The sequence below is a fragment of the Pomacea canaliculata genome, linkage group LG4, assembly GCF_003073045.1.
Source record: "Pomacea canaliculata isolate SZHN2017 linkage group LG4, ASM307304v1, whole genome shotgun sequence".
Lineage (NCBI taxonomy): Eukaryota > Metazoa > Mollusca > Gastropoda > Architaenioglossa > Ampullariidae > Pomacea > Pomacea canaliculata.
The window spans coordinates 19,240,444-19,255,522 of NC_037593.1; the positions used below are offsets into that span (position 1 = coordinate 19,240,444).

General features: G+C 42.0%; 1 protein-coding gene across 1 annotated transcript; it reads left to right on the top strand.

Annotated features, from left to right (window-relative positions):
* Positions 1-6,754: 6,754 nt before the first annotated feature.
* Positions 6,755-14,565, top strand: LOC112562337 (cell division control protein 42 homolog). Its single transcript, XM_025235554.1, has 4 exons — positions 6,755-7,335; positions 12,235-12,293; positions 12,829-12,993; positions 13,189-14,565. The coding sequence occupies exons 1-4, from the start codon at positions 7,164-7,166 to the stop codon at positions 13,444-13,446; spliced, it is 654 nt and encodes a 217-aa protein (XP_025091339.1). The 5' UTR covers positions 6,755-7,163; the 3' UTR covers positions 13,447-14,565.
* Positions 14,566-15,079: the final 514 nt, after the last annotated feature.

Consider the following 15,079-nt stretch of genomic DNA (forward strand, 5'->3'; position numbering starts at 1 on the left):
GCGCGCAGGCTTTATGCGGGGTGACCTCACACGTGACCTCCCCAACAGCCAATCGGTGAAGCGCATACTGCGCTGTGTGACACTACGAGGATTTTTTTTTTTTTTAACCGTTAGAGTTTGAACACATCACGCTGGGCTGGGATTAAAGATTAGCAACACGCTCACCCATGACACACCAGCCACGTCTGTGGAGTATAATGAGAGTGGAGGAGTGGTGTGTCGAGGGGTTAAAGCTTAATAAACGTAGTTTGTAACCACTCCTCTTAATTGTCACCCTGATAACACGTACGATCAGTCATATATGCATGATGTGACCACACGTCACCTGGGAAATACCAGCAATGGAAGATCTATTTATGAAAATATTAGCATTCTAGACATTGCACAGCACTGCCTTTGACAGTCACGATAAACGAAGCAGAAATTCATCATCCGCTTTATCGGAGAAATAAGCCTCTTACTTGTGAGCTGTAAGCAGAGACGGAGGAGAAACAGGAAGGCTTTTATAAATTCTTCCTCCTCAGTACTAGTAAACGTAAAGGAGGGACTATTAAGATAGCATCCCCCTACCCTATCCTTTGACTGGTGAGGATGCATCTGGACTCGATAGTGGTGGGAGCCAGGAGGCATCTGAGAAATGTGAATTCTTTCGGGATCGATACCAGGGGTTGGAGGCGGACTAACGAAAAGCACGTGCATGCATGATCCGAGAGTGGAGCGCGTGTGCTGCTGCTGCTGCTGCTGCTGTATGGGGCCAGTCGTAGACAGAGGAGGAAACTGGCCTGGCTATACTTCACGGCTAATAGTTTACAGCTGACTAGGCATCTTGAAAGATGCGATGAAAACAGACGCTTAGTGTCATCAACTGACTTGTAGTATGGATGAAATAAATGATCAACTAAAATACAGGCTGTCGTCGTACTTCAGAATCGAAAACAAACAAACAAACAAACAAACAAACAAACAAACAAACAAACAAACAAACAAACACACACACACACTTTCCATTGCGACTGCCCGACTATCATCGACTGTCATTTTCTGTATTGAATAATGTTTTTTTGTTAACGACGACCGATGACAGCTCTAACCCTGACAGCATATACTTATTTTTACTTGCTGGCCAAAGCTGTTTGATCGGCGCTGTAATGTCTCCACCTTCAACAAAGAGAGAGAGAGTTAAAGAAAAAAAAAGCTTTATTTTGCGATAAGTCAGATATTCAGCAAGAAACAGAAACAGCCGAACTGGCGAACGTGTCTATCTTCAAATCTCTGGAAAATTCTACCGATATCATCGCACAAACATCTGGCCCCAAATACTTGTGTACGAAGATGCTGCATCCCCTACCCGGCCACAGCGGACATCCTTTGCTGGCAAGCCGACCTGATCCCGTGAAGTGCCAGGATCAAACACACTTCCGATTGGCCTGAACGTCACCATACCAACAGCCACAAGGCCTTCATTGTCCAGCAGCGCCAGACACCGCTACCCAGTCCGACACACTACTTGACCATGTCCAACAAGCCATCGACACCAGCACCAAGTCATCAACTTAATGAGGGACACTCGCTGACGTCGGCTCAAACGGCAGACGACGACTTCGCGTGACGTGCGGGCCACGTGCGGAAGCGACTGCAGCTAGCAGATAACCTCTGACCTTTCCGCCTCACTTCATACTCGGCAGAAACACTCTGATGCAACTATTTGTTTACTATTGCTTGCACGCGACGTAAATAAGTCAGGAATGCAGCTACGAACGTTAGTGAAGTCATACCCGGTGTTCAGCTGTCTGTCTATGACTGAGTAACGCCCTGTTATTAAACTGTCTTTATTAATATGAAATGAACATAAAAAAAAGTCACGAGATTTATTTGTATTTATCAGATGAGCATTATGATCGCATAGGTGTATATAAGAGTGTGTGTGTGTGTGTGTGGAAGAAAGAGAATAAAACAGGAGGTAGAGAAAAAGGCATGAATTTAGCGGAGGGTGGGGGACGAGAAAACACACAAACCTCCAAACACATATAAACACATATCAGACACCCAGAGAAATGTCCACGTGTATCTTACACATTTCACGCAGAGCCAACAAGAATATAACTATAATATATTGGTATATTACGGAAAGTTTTCTGGTAATAAAGAAGCCACGGTCTAGTTAATGTCATACAGAGGGAGTTAAGAACAAAAAGTCCGGTTGCACTGACTTGACAGGACACTGGCGACATCAAACGATCGCCGACCTGTGTTTCCTGCTGATTGGTGTCCAGTCGTGTAACGGCTACACAACTCGCTTGTCAACACTGCAGTGCCAGTTAAGAGTTCCTGGGTTCGGATCTCGTCTCGCGACACTCTTTGTGACATCCGTTGACATAGTGGTTTTCTCCGGGTACATAGATTTCCTCCCGTTTCCATCATTCCTCTCCATTCATTGCGCGAAACCTCCTCAAGGTGGAAGCACTTTCCTGTCAAACCATTCATAGCAGAGTGTGGCAGTAACGAGACAGGTATTACAATACAAATGAAGCAGTTGTGCGGACTGATACTTTTTTTTTTGTCGTGTCTCTCAGTGACTAAACACTGTCTTAGCCTCTGTTGTTGTGCCGGCTGTTGTTTGTGACCTTATTAGCACGTGCAGTCCTCGGCTTTGTGTACACGAGCGTTACACGGCAACGTCACCTGTCGCGGCACTGTGGGTCAGCTCAGTCATTCTAAGCTTTTCAAACATTTACAGCGATCAAAAAGACAATGTTTGAGGTGTGAAGGGTTATACCCATGAATGCAAACGAGAGATAGATGTCTCAAAAATGCTGGTCCCCATCCCACCAGGTAGAGTTTGCACCTTGCAGGTAAGTAGGCGGCAGAAAGGTTGGGCAAGGACGGTATGTACAGACGGAAAGCAAATAAACGGTTTGGACAGAAGGAGGCTTGGCGGAGAGAGAAATGCTGACGACGACCTTACATCGTGTTAAAAAGGTGTTCTTTCTTTCGTCAATACCCCGTACTCGCTTTCCCTTTCTCCGTCTGTAACTCTGTGTGTGAGAGTGTAAAGAAATGGTAAAGAACGCAGAGTGTATGTGAAGAACAGCGAGAGAGAGAGAGAGAAAAAGCATGTTTATCCTTTGTTTAGAAGTGTTCATATATTTTAATTTACTTGACTACATACACAGTTATACACGAGGAGGCTGGAAGAAGGAAAGAATTAGTGGATGATGGAAATAATTTATTTCCCTTTATTTCTTTTTATTTTTTGTTGATGTTTATTAGCTGCCATAAACCAACCAGTGAGTGTGTTTATGTGAATAATATATACTATTTATAAAAATAGGAATGTATGTGAACATCTATGGAAATATTTTTAATATCTCATAACCCCTTAAAGGGTGACAGAATAAAGAATCTTGAATCTTGAACCTTGCGTGTGAGAGAGATATAGTGTGTGTGTATTTTTTTTTTTTTTTTTTTTTTGTATTTATAATACAGTTTGAAATTTGTCATTGAAGAACTTTCAGAATGTCCAGATGACAGCCCCAGCTCAGCCCTCGCTGACGATGCTGCAGGAGGACGTTACGGGAACGTTTGCCGCTTTGTTCTGCTGGCGTCCGCACGGCGCTGTGCAGCACGCTGCGTGGAGAACAATGGCGGGGCTCACGCGCGCCTGGCGTCGCCTCCACTTCACAGCTGCTCAACCCCCACACCATCCCAACCACCCCACACCTCCCACCCCATGGCCTTGTCCGTCTGACCACTAGCTGAGAGGTTCAAGAAAGAGCTTCATTAAGGTCTAAGTGCTGGCTGTGGGACATTCCTGTTTGTAAAAAGAGAAAGAAAGGATGAGACAAAACAAACAATAAAAAGAAAGAGAGAATGCATAAAGATAAGAAAAAGAAACAATAAAAGAAAGAAACCAAATGAATAAAGATGAGAGAAAGAAATAATGAATTATGAACGAAAAAAAAGGGGGAAATGAATGTATCAAGAAAAGAAAGAATGTATGAACAAATAAATGAAAGAAAGAACAAACAAATAATGAAAGAATGAAGAGTGAGATATAAAGGTGGGAGGGAGTAAGTTAACAAAAATGTGTTATAAATGTGTACTGAATGTACAGGGAAATTGTTAATGCATCTGAAACGTGACCTGCACAGGTATGTGTATGTGTGTGTGAATGTAAGAAAAGTTTTTTTATGATCCAAAGTTTTCTATTTTACTGCCCCCAGCACATGGTACGTGTGTGTGTGTGTGTGAATGTGAAAAAGGACCTCTTTTAATTAACCTTTGTAATTTTATTTACACCAACATGTTTGTCTTGATATGTCTCTGCGGAAGTAAACACCTGGTGACACATTTACTCAATAATTTGACCCCCAAACCTCACCTCCTCCCACAAAAAAAAAGACAGGCCGTTTGGTCGCCATTTTTGAATCGTAAAATTTTTGCTTAGTGATTATAAAATTATAAGCAGAAAAAAACCCCTTTCTATTCAATTGATACATGTAGTTTTCACTATGGTTACATCAAAGTATCATTGCTTTTTGAAAAGAAATCTGTGTTGTGTGTGCATCATCTCCCTTTAAATGTGACTAAGTAGCAAAGTTTTCTGAGACATCGGCGGTCATGATCACAAAAAAAAGCAAACAAAAAAAAACAAAAACAAAAAACAAACAAACAAAAACAAACAAACAAACAAACAAACAAAAAAAACAAAACAAAACAAAGCAAAAACCAAATGGCTAAACTCATTCCCATGCAGACTGGTGACAATATCCCCAGCAAAGAAAAACAAGGAGCAAGTTTCCCAGCCTTGTAATCTCCACTCTTTGTGCACTTGAGACGAGAACGAGACACATCGGAAGGGCTGGCTTCAGTGATAACCTTTGAGTCGAGTGCTGAGTATAATTAGACTCTAGAATGTCTTTTCTGTGGAGTCGGCAGTGTCTTGTTTACTTATGTCCAAGGCTGTGAACCTCTGAAACTGAGTAGACATCAGGCGCCAAAAAGAAAAAAAAACCCGAAAGAAACGGTTAGCTTTATTGTCTCCACGTGTTTTCGCCCTCGAGCACTCATCAAAGATCAAGTAATTTTTCTATTTTTTCTCTCGCCGAGTCACCGAGGGCGTTAGGTCCTCGCCAGGCGTGAAACCCCAACACGCCTTCATTTCTTGATTGTTTTTTAAAATTATCTTCATCGTATATACTGCTACAATCAGGTATTTATAAATCATTTCCACTTAACTGTTTCTATTTGATTTTAAGGTATTATCAGCAAAAGTAATTTTTTAAAAATTTTCAGCAGCTTCTGGACTAATCACCTGAATTAAAGACTTGTCTGTTGTCGACACTTAGGTTTGTGAGAAGATGTTGACATCACTGCTCCGCTTTTTTTGTCTCCCCACCTTGCACAACAGTTTAGGGTACACCAAAATAAAGATGAGGACAGACAGATAAATACACAGACGGATGGATGGATAGATACGTAGAATGATAGATATATATATGTAGATAAAGAGAGAGGAATGGTGTAGATAGAAAGATGCTAAATATTTTGTCTTTAGTGATGGTGGTAGTAAGTTGTCGACGTATACGTAGAAATTTTCATCTTTTCTTTTCCACGTCTCAAAATTTTACTGGGACTGCATTTTATTGCATAACATCATAGCGACAGTCAATGGACAGCAAAGGAAATAAGAATTTAAAAAGTTACAATGGCAGGCCTGGCATTTGACACTCATCTCCGCCTCTCTGTCTGTGAGAATAGTAATTAGCCACAGAAAACATGGAGTTGTGAAAACACAGGCAAAGATAGACTAATGACAGTTAATGCTTTTATCTTTTCCTTGAAAAAAAATCACTTCAAAATTTTAAGTGTACATAGAAATCTTGAAAGAAAAAGGTCATCCAAGAGGTCAAGTGGATTTACAGCCGCGTTAAGTTTCTCTCTCTCTTTTTTTTTTTTTTTTTTTGAGGCAGTGAGGAGGTGGAGATGGTGAAACAAATTTCGGCCACCAAAGGAGGAAGTAATGTACAGTGACCCGAGGACAGTTATCTCAGTCATTGCAACACAGAAACGGAAACAAGTTCAAAAATACTTATATTTATACTTCTCAATCATTACCTGTGATCTCTCTCTCACACACACATGTATACACACTCTCTGTCTCTCTCTCTCACACACACACACATGTATACACACTCTCTGTCTCTCTCTCTCTCACACACACACATGTATACACACTCTCTGTCTCTCTCTCTCTCACACACACACATGTATACACACTCTCTGTCTCTCTCTCTCTCACACACACACACACTAATCCATTCTTTCCTTTACACGCACACACGCAAAGAACAATAGTCTGTGTGTGTGTGTGTGTGTGTGTGTGTGTGTGTGTGTGTGTGTGTGTGTGTGTGTGTGTGTGTGTGTGTGAGTGTGTAGGTGTGTGTGTGTGACGGATACACACGTATACAAACATACACTCACACATATACTGACAGAAAAAAACGCAAAAACAAACAAACAAAGAAAAACAAAGAAAGAAAGAAAAACAAATAAGGACGAGGAAAAGAAAGTGAGAGACACTGTATCAGACGCTAAAAGTCACGCTGTGTGTGTTAAGAAGACCAAGCCGGGTTTTTCCCACATTGAATAGACTCGAACTGTAAGCACAGCCCGCCATGGCGACAGACTGAAGGACCCGAAACTGCGGCAGCGACCGGCGAGTGCGGCTACTGAGTCTGGCGGAACCTGAAACCAAGTGTCGCTTCCTCGCGCCGTGTCGCCAGCTGGATGGGGATGCCCAGCCGGCCTCTCGCAGGTGTCCTTCACGCACCATCCCCCTCCACTACCTGTCCCCTTCCCCTCCCCAACCAACTCCCTAGCCTTTTCTCCTGGCAACGGGAGGGCTGACCCCATCCCCTAAAGCGCCAGCAGATCGCCAAGTCGCAGACCGGAGACCCTCCCCACAAAACCCCTTCTCCCCCTCCCTCTCTACCCGTCCACTTGAGACTTTCCTGTTCCACTTTTCGTTGCGAGGGTTACATTGGCCGGCCCCAACGGGCTTTGGCACACACGTTCTCCTGTTGCCACTTGAGGTCGCGCGGGGCCAACTCGCTCCCATACACCGACTTCAACCTCGCGGCCTCTCTGCTGGCGGCGACAACATGGCGGTGGAAGGTGGAGCCGGCGGTGTCGTCTGGGATGAAGCTGCAGGATCCCGGGTTAAGGTTGTGGTGGTAGGGGACGGGGCGGTGGGCAAGACGTCCCTGCTGGTCAGCTACATCATGGACCGCTTCCCCGCCGAGCACGTCCCCACGGTCTTCGCCAACTATGCCAGTGAGTCCAGACTCGGCTATCCTCGCCTATCCTCGCCTTGCTGTCCACTGCTCTCAATAGTCTCTCACTAAACTGCACTTCACACACTCTGGTCTCACGCTCGTGTGAAGTCTGTCATTAGATAGGAAGCTTTCATTGACAATTTCGACAGTTTTAGTAGGCGGGATATTCGGTTAAGAGCCCACCTAATAGTAGGCGATAGGGCGTGGGGGTTATTTATTGTTTTGTAACAGACCGGATGATGCCGTAGGCGACATTTTTTTCTCATGACTGATGACTCTCCTGCGTGAATTACTCAACGAACTGCTGTCCCCGATGTCAAGCGAAAGGGTTCTGATATGATGAATGGCTTCCTCTTGACAGAAAAGAAACAAAAATGTTCTGAGATGGGACACGATTTCAGCTTACAGCTGTTTACCTATTGGAGGTATAAGATATATTCTTGACGAGCTGTTGTTAAAACTATGTTTACTATTGTTCCTCCACAACTAAAAATTTATGATCATGGTTCGTAGTTACATCATTTGTTTACTGTGAAGTAAAGGAGGTGCAAGAGTCACTGTTCCTGTATCCGGGGACGGGAACTCCAGACACTCCAGAGACAAGAGGCAAGAGCTCGTGGAGCCTCAGTGACACCATCGATAGGGTCTTCACCACTCCCACCCCTTGAATCAGAGTAGTCTAAGACTATAGTCTGTGATGTAATGGTTTTATGAAACAAATTCTTGTTCGCTTCCTCTCTTGTTTGTTCTGTTTGCAATCATGTTTGCTTACATACGGCTTTACAGCTGCAGCAACATAGGGTGGGACTGTTTCCTGGGGACATCATCACAGCCTCCGGAGTAGCAAAGCTTTCACTCACCCGAGACCCAACCTTGTGCCTCTGCACACTCCGGTTTCCTCCCTCATCCCTCTCTCCTTTAGTGCGAAATCACCTCAAGATGGAAGCACTTTCCCATTTAAGCAAGAAATCAATCAACCAACCGAAAGAACACAGATTACGGGAAGGATGCACACAGACTCGACTCGGTTGTGTCCTGCCTTTGAGAAAGCAGGGTGCAAATTTTTGCTAAGAGTAACCCGGCATCGCTCGACAATTTTCCTGTCAAACATGTCTGACTACGCCAAGAAATATAGTCACTTTAGTTTCCCTTTCACACAATAATGCAAAATAAATAAATAAAAATTAAAAAATGGTGGCCGTTTGAGCAGTCCAGAATTTATGCTTTTAAAAACTATTGTAATTAAACGATTCGTCTGTAAAAACAAAATCGTAAGTGAAAATATTTCAGAAAGTATCGAACTAGAATGTTATTTTCAGGATTGCCTAATAATTATTAGTAACTATTATTATGGAGTCGTACCGATGTAATCAAGAAAAATTATAAAGCTACTGATAAGCTGAATAATCTAGAACGATATTTTTATTTCTTCCTGTGTCTATACTTTCTCTTCTGTTTCACTTATTTCCTCTTGCTCAGTTAGTAAGCTATTGTTTAATTTACTGGAAATTGTACAATATTTGTTTTATTGTTTATCACAGTAAACAATATCTTGTTTAAAAAAAGCCTCGATACAAAGTTTGTGTGTGCATTTGCACATTGAAACAAACTGTGGAGAATGTTTAGCGAATGTCCGTGTCTGGCTCCTTACTCTGTCGTTAGCCTGAGGATAGCAAGTTGCTAGACTGCTGCTGACATTCTCTTTATCACTTTATTTAGAAAGTTTCAGAAATAGGTGAAAGAAGTTTCGAAAACTCTAGAATAGTACTTGAAGAATCTAAACTGAAATAAGATTTTTATGAGCACGAGCATTTAACAAAACGTAAGAAGAAAAAATGGATCTTAAATTTATTTTAAATTAGTTACAATTTTGTAACCGTTTTCCCATGTCCGAACTAGAAAAAACTAGCATTACATCCATTTGACGACACCTAACAACACAAATAATTACAAATAATTATAGGAAGACATTTATTTTCATGTACTCTTTCCCGGAAACATGAAGTATTGAACTTAAAAACGAACTTTGATGGTCTACATCCTGCGTGTTCCCCATTTCCGCCTTCTCGTGGGAAGAGCATTTTCTCGAAATTATTGTGTCAAGTAAGAATATTTATCTTTGTCTCTTTAATTAACACACACACACACACACACATTTTTTCAGAATCTATCTTCTTAGTTGAATAAGGCATAGCTGTAATTATAAGATGACCAAGCAACAAGGACGATGTGCTTCGTACAAAGTCCTTTTTTTATCTTTACCAGTCTATGGGTAAGGTCTTCCAGTTCTCTGCTAGTGCCTGCTAGCACACCGATGTCGTCTGCAAGATCTGCAAGGCACACATTGAAAATTGGCTGGACACCGATGGAAATGGAAGTGTGGTGGAATCAGAGGGTTTCAGGCATGATCTTCTCCAAAACGTTGAACAGCACGAGGGAGAGGATGCACCCTTGAGGGACAGCTACTCTCATGTAAAAGTACTGCGATCCTTGAGCTACTATGCAGCATTTCGATGACTAGGACAAAACCATCCTAGATGTTGCATTTTTGCATCACATGGCAAAGCCCCTCTTCCTAGACTCTGTCAAAAGCCTTTTTAACATCAATGAAGTTGTGACAGAGGTCCGACTAATGCTAAAGATGCTTCTTTATCAGGATTCTCTATCAGGAAATATATTTCAAGAGAAATGTCTATCTTTGAAGTATCTATACGCCAGCCATGCAGACTCCGCAAATATCTATGAGCCGGCCGAACAAGTTCCGCGAATATCTATAAATAAAATCCTCAAACATGTGATCACCAGCGAAGACCAGGTGCTGTCAAACTCAGCAAAACTGACGGAAATGAAAACCGCTGGATACTCCATATGCCCTGCAAGGGATAAGAGTAGATAAATCTTTGCCAGGAATTACTTTACTGTACAAAAACATGCGGAAACAAAAGCTGGTAGGTAGTGATGGTCTCCACTGCTTGTGCGCGATGTCCTGTTTCACCCCAGCTGCCGCCAATGCAACGAAACTGGTGCAGGAAGTAATAATTAAAGGATGTGATCAAAGAATCTGATGGGTTTCTAGCAAAAACCAGGAAGAAATAATGCTAGGAAGCTTACCCTCAACCAGCATATAAGAGGCTGGTTTCGTTGCGAGGAACAATTTGTCCGACGCAGAACTAAAACCCTAAACCGGATGTACAGAAACGAAGCGAATCTGTCTGAAAGGTTTTCTTAACTTGACATCGATGTGACATATGGGATAAAGTTTGACAGTTTTTGTATATGAACTTCAATGTATATAATGTGACCAACGCAGCCTCATAACAAAGTTCGCTTTACTCAGAGGATCCATAAGGGATGAAACAAGTCATAAGTAATTGCGTAAAGTATTAATGAGAAACCGGAAAATAAGTGGATCCCACGAAGACCTCCTGGCCATGCACAGTGAAATAGTATGGGCACAGCTCACTATCATCAGGACGATCCTGCATGGAACAGGGCAAGGAGACGCACGACGAGGCAGACAGAAAAATAAATGGCCGCCATTTGTCGCAACCCCTAGGATGGCAGAGAGCTAAGATGGCTAAAGCTGGCTGTAATATGGTTAAGAGCACTTACAGCCAGTCAGGCTAAGAAATGATGATAATAATAACCACATGTCAAGCGAACACATTTCTTGGCTTCTCGACTGAGAGCGCATGAGACTTGAAAACAGTTTTCCAGTTAAAAGTCTTTTCCGTTCCGCTCCAATCAATTCGTCTGGAACAGATCCTGGACAAAGCTGCCTTCTGATTGGTGTGTAGTTGCTATTGCAACCGTTTTGGTTGGTCAATGATACGGAACCCGTATGACCAAAGTCTCCGGATCCGGACTACATAGCCGTGCACTGTCCTTATCTGTAGTAACCACAACTTCCTCTGACTTCCTGAATCCCTGATAGCGAGTCCGCCCGGTTCTTCTTCGAAATTATATGGCGGTCTGGCCCTGATCCTCTAGCTCTGTCTAATAGATTGAATGCTCTAGTACCAATCTCTTTTTCTGCAATATTTGTGGATGAAAATTAGGGAGCAAAGGTTATATTTAATATCAGGGTATCAAGAAATGCAGCTTCAAGCAAACGTACTTCTTAGTGTGTGTACAAATACAGACTTGACCACTAAGTCTTTAAGGATGCTCTTAAAGACATCTCTTCCAAACATGTTTTTACATGCTTTATGTACATATTCCTATACCAAACCATTATTTTAATATTAACACATATTTCTATGTTGCCTGGTTTGATTCTTTTGTAGTGTGATTTTTTTAATGTACCATTGAAACTGATTTAACTACACAATATGAAATTAGAATTAGATGAAATAACACCAGAAAAACCAATAGCAATTTTCAACTTGTCAAGTCAGATCAGTTTAAATGGTACATATGAAGAAAGTGCACACTACAAAGAATGTGAGACTGTATAAACCTGGGGAGTATCAGTAGCAGGTAGCAGTAACACATTGTGTCTCTACCATCCGGAATGTTTCTAACAGATCACATGGCAACATCCTTAGTGAATTCTGTATTAACTTTACGACCACTCTGCATTTGTCTAGCGAGAATGGAAATGAATTGGCTTGAGGATCGATGTTTAAATGTGGAAATAAGACCTGATATTATATTTTTTGAGCACAATGGAAGCCCATGTTGTGCAAATAATGAAATGAAAAGAGAATTTCATTAAAATGTAATTTATTGATCTACACTGTCTCGAGTGTAGTTCCTGGCATTTCCAGCGTTTATTAAATTTTTCCAGTTCTCTTTTTTCCCTCTGTTGTATCTTCTAGTATCACAAAGCGGGTATGCGTGTGTTTGTGTGTGTGCGCGCGCGCTGGTATGAATGTGCTTCGTTATTTTGTTACAGAGGAGACGATGGTGCTTGGTGAGCATATCCACATGTGGCTGTGTGACACAGCGGGCCAGGTAAGCCGAGAAATAAGTTATACAAGTAAACATGAGCAGTGTTCATTCTTTGTTGTAATACGAGATGCATTGACAACAATAAACATCAATATGAGGCATCATTATAGGCAGCAATACAAAAATCGAGGACAGCACAGGTTATGCCATGCTTATTAAATACTGTTGTATTATACTTGGTATTTTTTGTAATATTGTGTAATTTACTGCTGAAGATTTTACATTAATAAAAAGACTCTAAACATCTGAAACTGCAAACAATTTCCTTGTTCTGATGTCAGCACACAATTTACAGTATTGTTTACTTAAGTGTACTAAATGGGTTGCTTATCATTGATTGTATGATGCACATTATAAGTGCATCTTGTGCAACAGCGCCCTGGTGTGTGCATGTACGCACATGCAAACACGTCTGTACTTACATGCGTGCGTGCATATTTTTGTGTCTTTGCAGGTGTATGTGTGTTTGCACACATGTAATTTGCATCCATTTGAGCGCGTGCATTTTTTTTTTTTTTTTTTACATTTATGTGTGCAGGAGGAGTACGATAGGTTGCGGGTGATGGCCTACCCAGACACAGGCGTCTTCCTTGTGTGTTTTTCGATCACCGACCCGTCCTCGTTCCACAGCGTGGCTGACAAGTGGTACCCGGAAGTTCACTTTCACTGTCCATCAGCCCCATGTCTGCTTGTCGCCACCAAGGTATCCACCCGCCCATACCCTTGACGTAGAGAGTCATCGACTATTTCCTTGCTGAATAATAATCACATGTCTGACCAGGGTTATTAAATGTGTGTACCTCCTGCTAACAAATCTTATTTTAGTTTGTATAGTGGTGTGGGGACCTCATGGATCTGCCAGTGATACACCTTTTGATATATATTTTTTGTTTGCAAGCTTGACTTGCGGAGCAGCGAGATGGAGAAAAGCCGCCTGGCTAAAGACGGTTTGCAGATCATCAGTCTGGAGCAGGGGCAGCAACTCGCGGAGAGGCTGGGCATGCAGGGCTACATGGAGTGCTCGGCCCTGACGCAAGAAGGCCTGTCGGAGGTGTTTGAATTCGCAGCGCGGTTGGCGTTGTCGTCGGAGGCTACCAGTCAGCGGACACAGAAGTCTTCGTCAGGTTTTAGTTTCAGACGATGCCGAATGCTGTAATGGCGTCAGGCTCGTGTGTTCACAGGACACAGCGACTGACTGATCTACCTGCAGTCTCAACCACAATGGCCGACACACAGAACAGCTCGTTATGGCATCTGACACTTGCGCACGTGTGTGTTTATGTGTGTATGCGTGTTTATGAAGGTGCATTGAATGCCTGTCCTTAACGGTGTTCGCTTGAGCCCCCGTATGTAGCACTTGAGCTCGGCTGATGCTCTGAAAGGCACTACATAAATGATCAGTATCATCGTCAGCCACCGTTTTTCGTTTTTTTTCTCTCTCTGATCATCGTACATCATATCTTTCTGTTCGTCATGCTTGTGCTGAACCTTAAAATTCAGTGAAGAACTTTACAGACCTGTCTCAAATGCTTCATTTGACCAGTCTGTTTAAAAAAAAAAAAAAAACACGAGGAGTTTCAAAACAAATTATCTGTCACATATTTCTTATTTTCTTTATCTTCACTTCCTATGAAAGAGCGGCCGCGCTTGCATGTAATTTTTCCTGATGCCTTGTGTGCCTACTTTATGATGGTGATAGAGGTGGTGGCTATTGGATTTATTCGCTTAGTTCTATATGTTTGAATCTTTTTTGTGATTTACTTGTAACCAACACGTCAGTGTCTGATGGCTATACGTAGAGTGGGCTAGTCGTACCAGAAACAACACAAAGATCGAATTTCCTCACTGAAGTTTTTTAAATCAGTTTCGCTCGGCCGCTGGCCTAACTTCTCTCTCTCTCCAAATTCACAAAGGTCCCACACCACTGTCAGCCCTGCTATTTATTTTCCCTACCCTCGAACATTCTAGAGTATCTAGACCTTCCCCGGCAACAAGGACATTCTACTTTGTCGCAACAAAGACATTTTACTTCGTACATTACTACAGTGTTGAACATTGTAGAATCTATAGATGCAGAACATTCTAGAATCTAGATGCAATCTGGAACATAATATCCTCCCCGCACAAAGACATTCTACTTTGTCGCAACAAGACATTCTACTTTGTACACTACAGTACTAGAGTGCTACATACTTATTGCAAGGAACTGAGAAATGTATACAGTGCATGGGTTTGCTTATGCAATGTTTAAAATTTAATAAACACAAGATGTTTATTACTGCATTTGCTATGCTCATGAATTGTGTAATTTGTCGACATGTTTTGAATGCGAACTCATCTTTCTCTTTAAAAGTCAAGCACGCTCAAACGTTCAAAAATATGCGTTTTGAGCTTTATTGATACTACATAAACAATTTTTAAGCGACCAAACAAAAACAAAAGAACAATGGAAATAAAAGGACGCAGATGACTACATGAGTAGAGTGGTGACATGATGGAAACATCTGCTATGCCCTCACTAAACATAAACAATAAACTGAACTACGACATCGCACTTTCTTTTGAAAATAAAGAAACAATCGGAGTGCTGACACTAAGACGTATTTGCAGTAAACGACTGATATATACAGCTGTGTACTAATGTATGTATACAGGTTATACTACAATGAGTTATTTCTACCAATTTTTATTTTAAGAAACAATACTGGCCCGCAGACAGGAAGTCTGAACCATAGCAAACACCAGACAGCACTAGGCATGAGCCACCCATGTGACAGCTGTGAACCAGA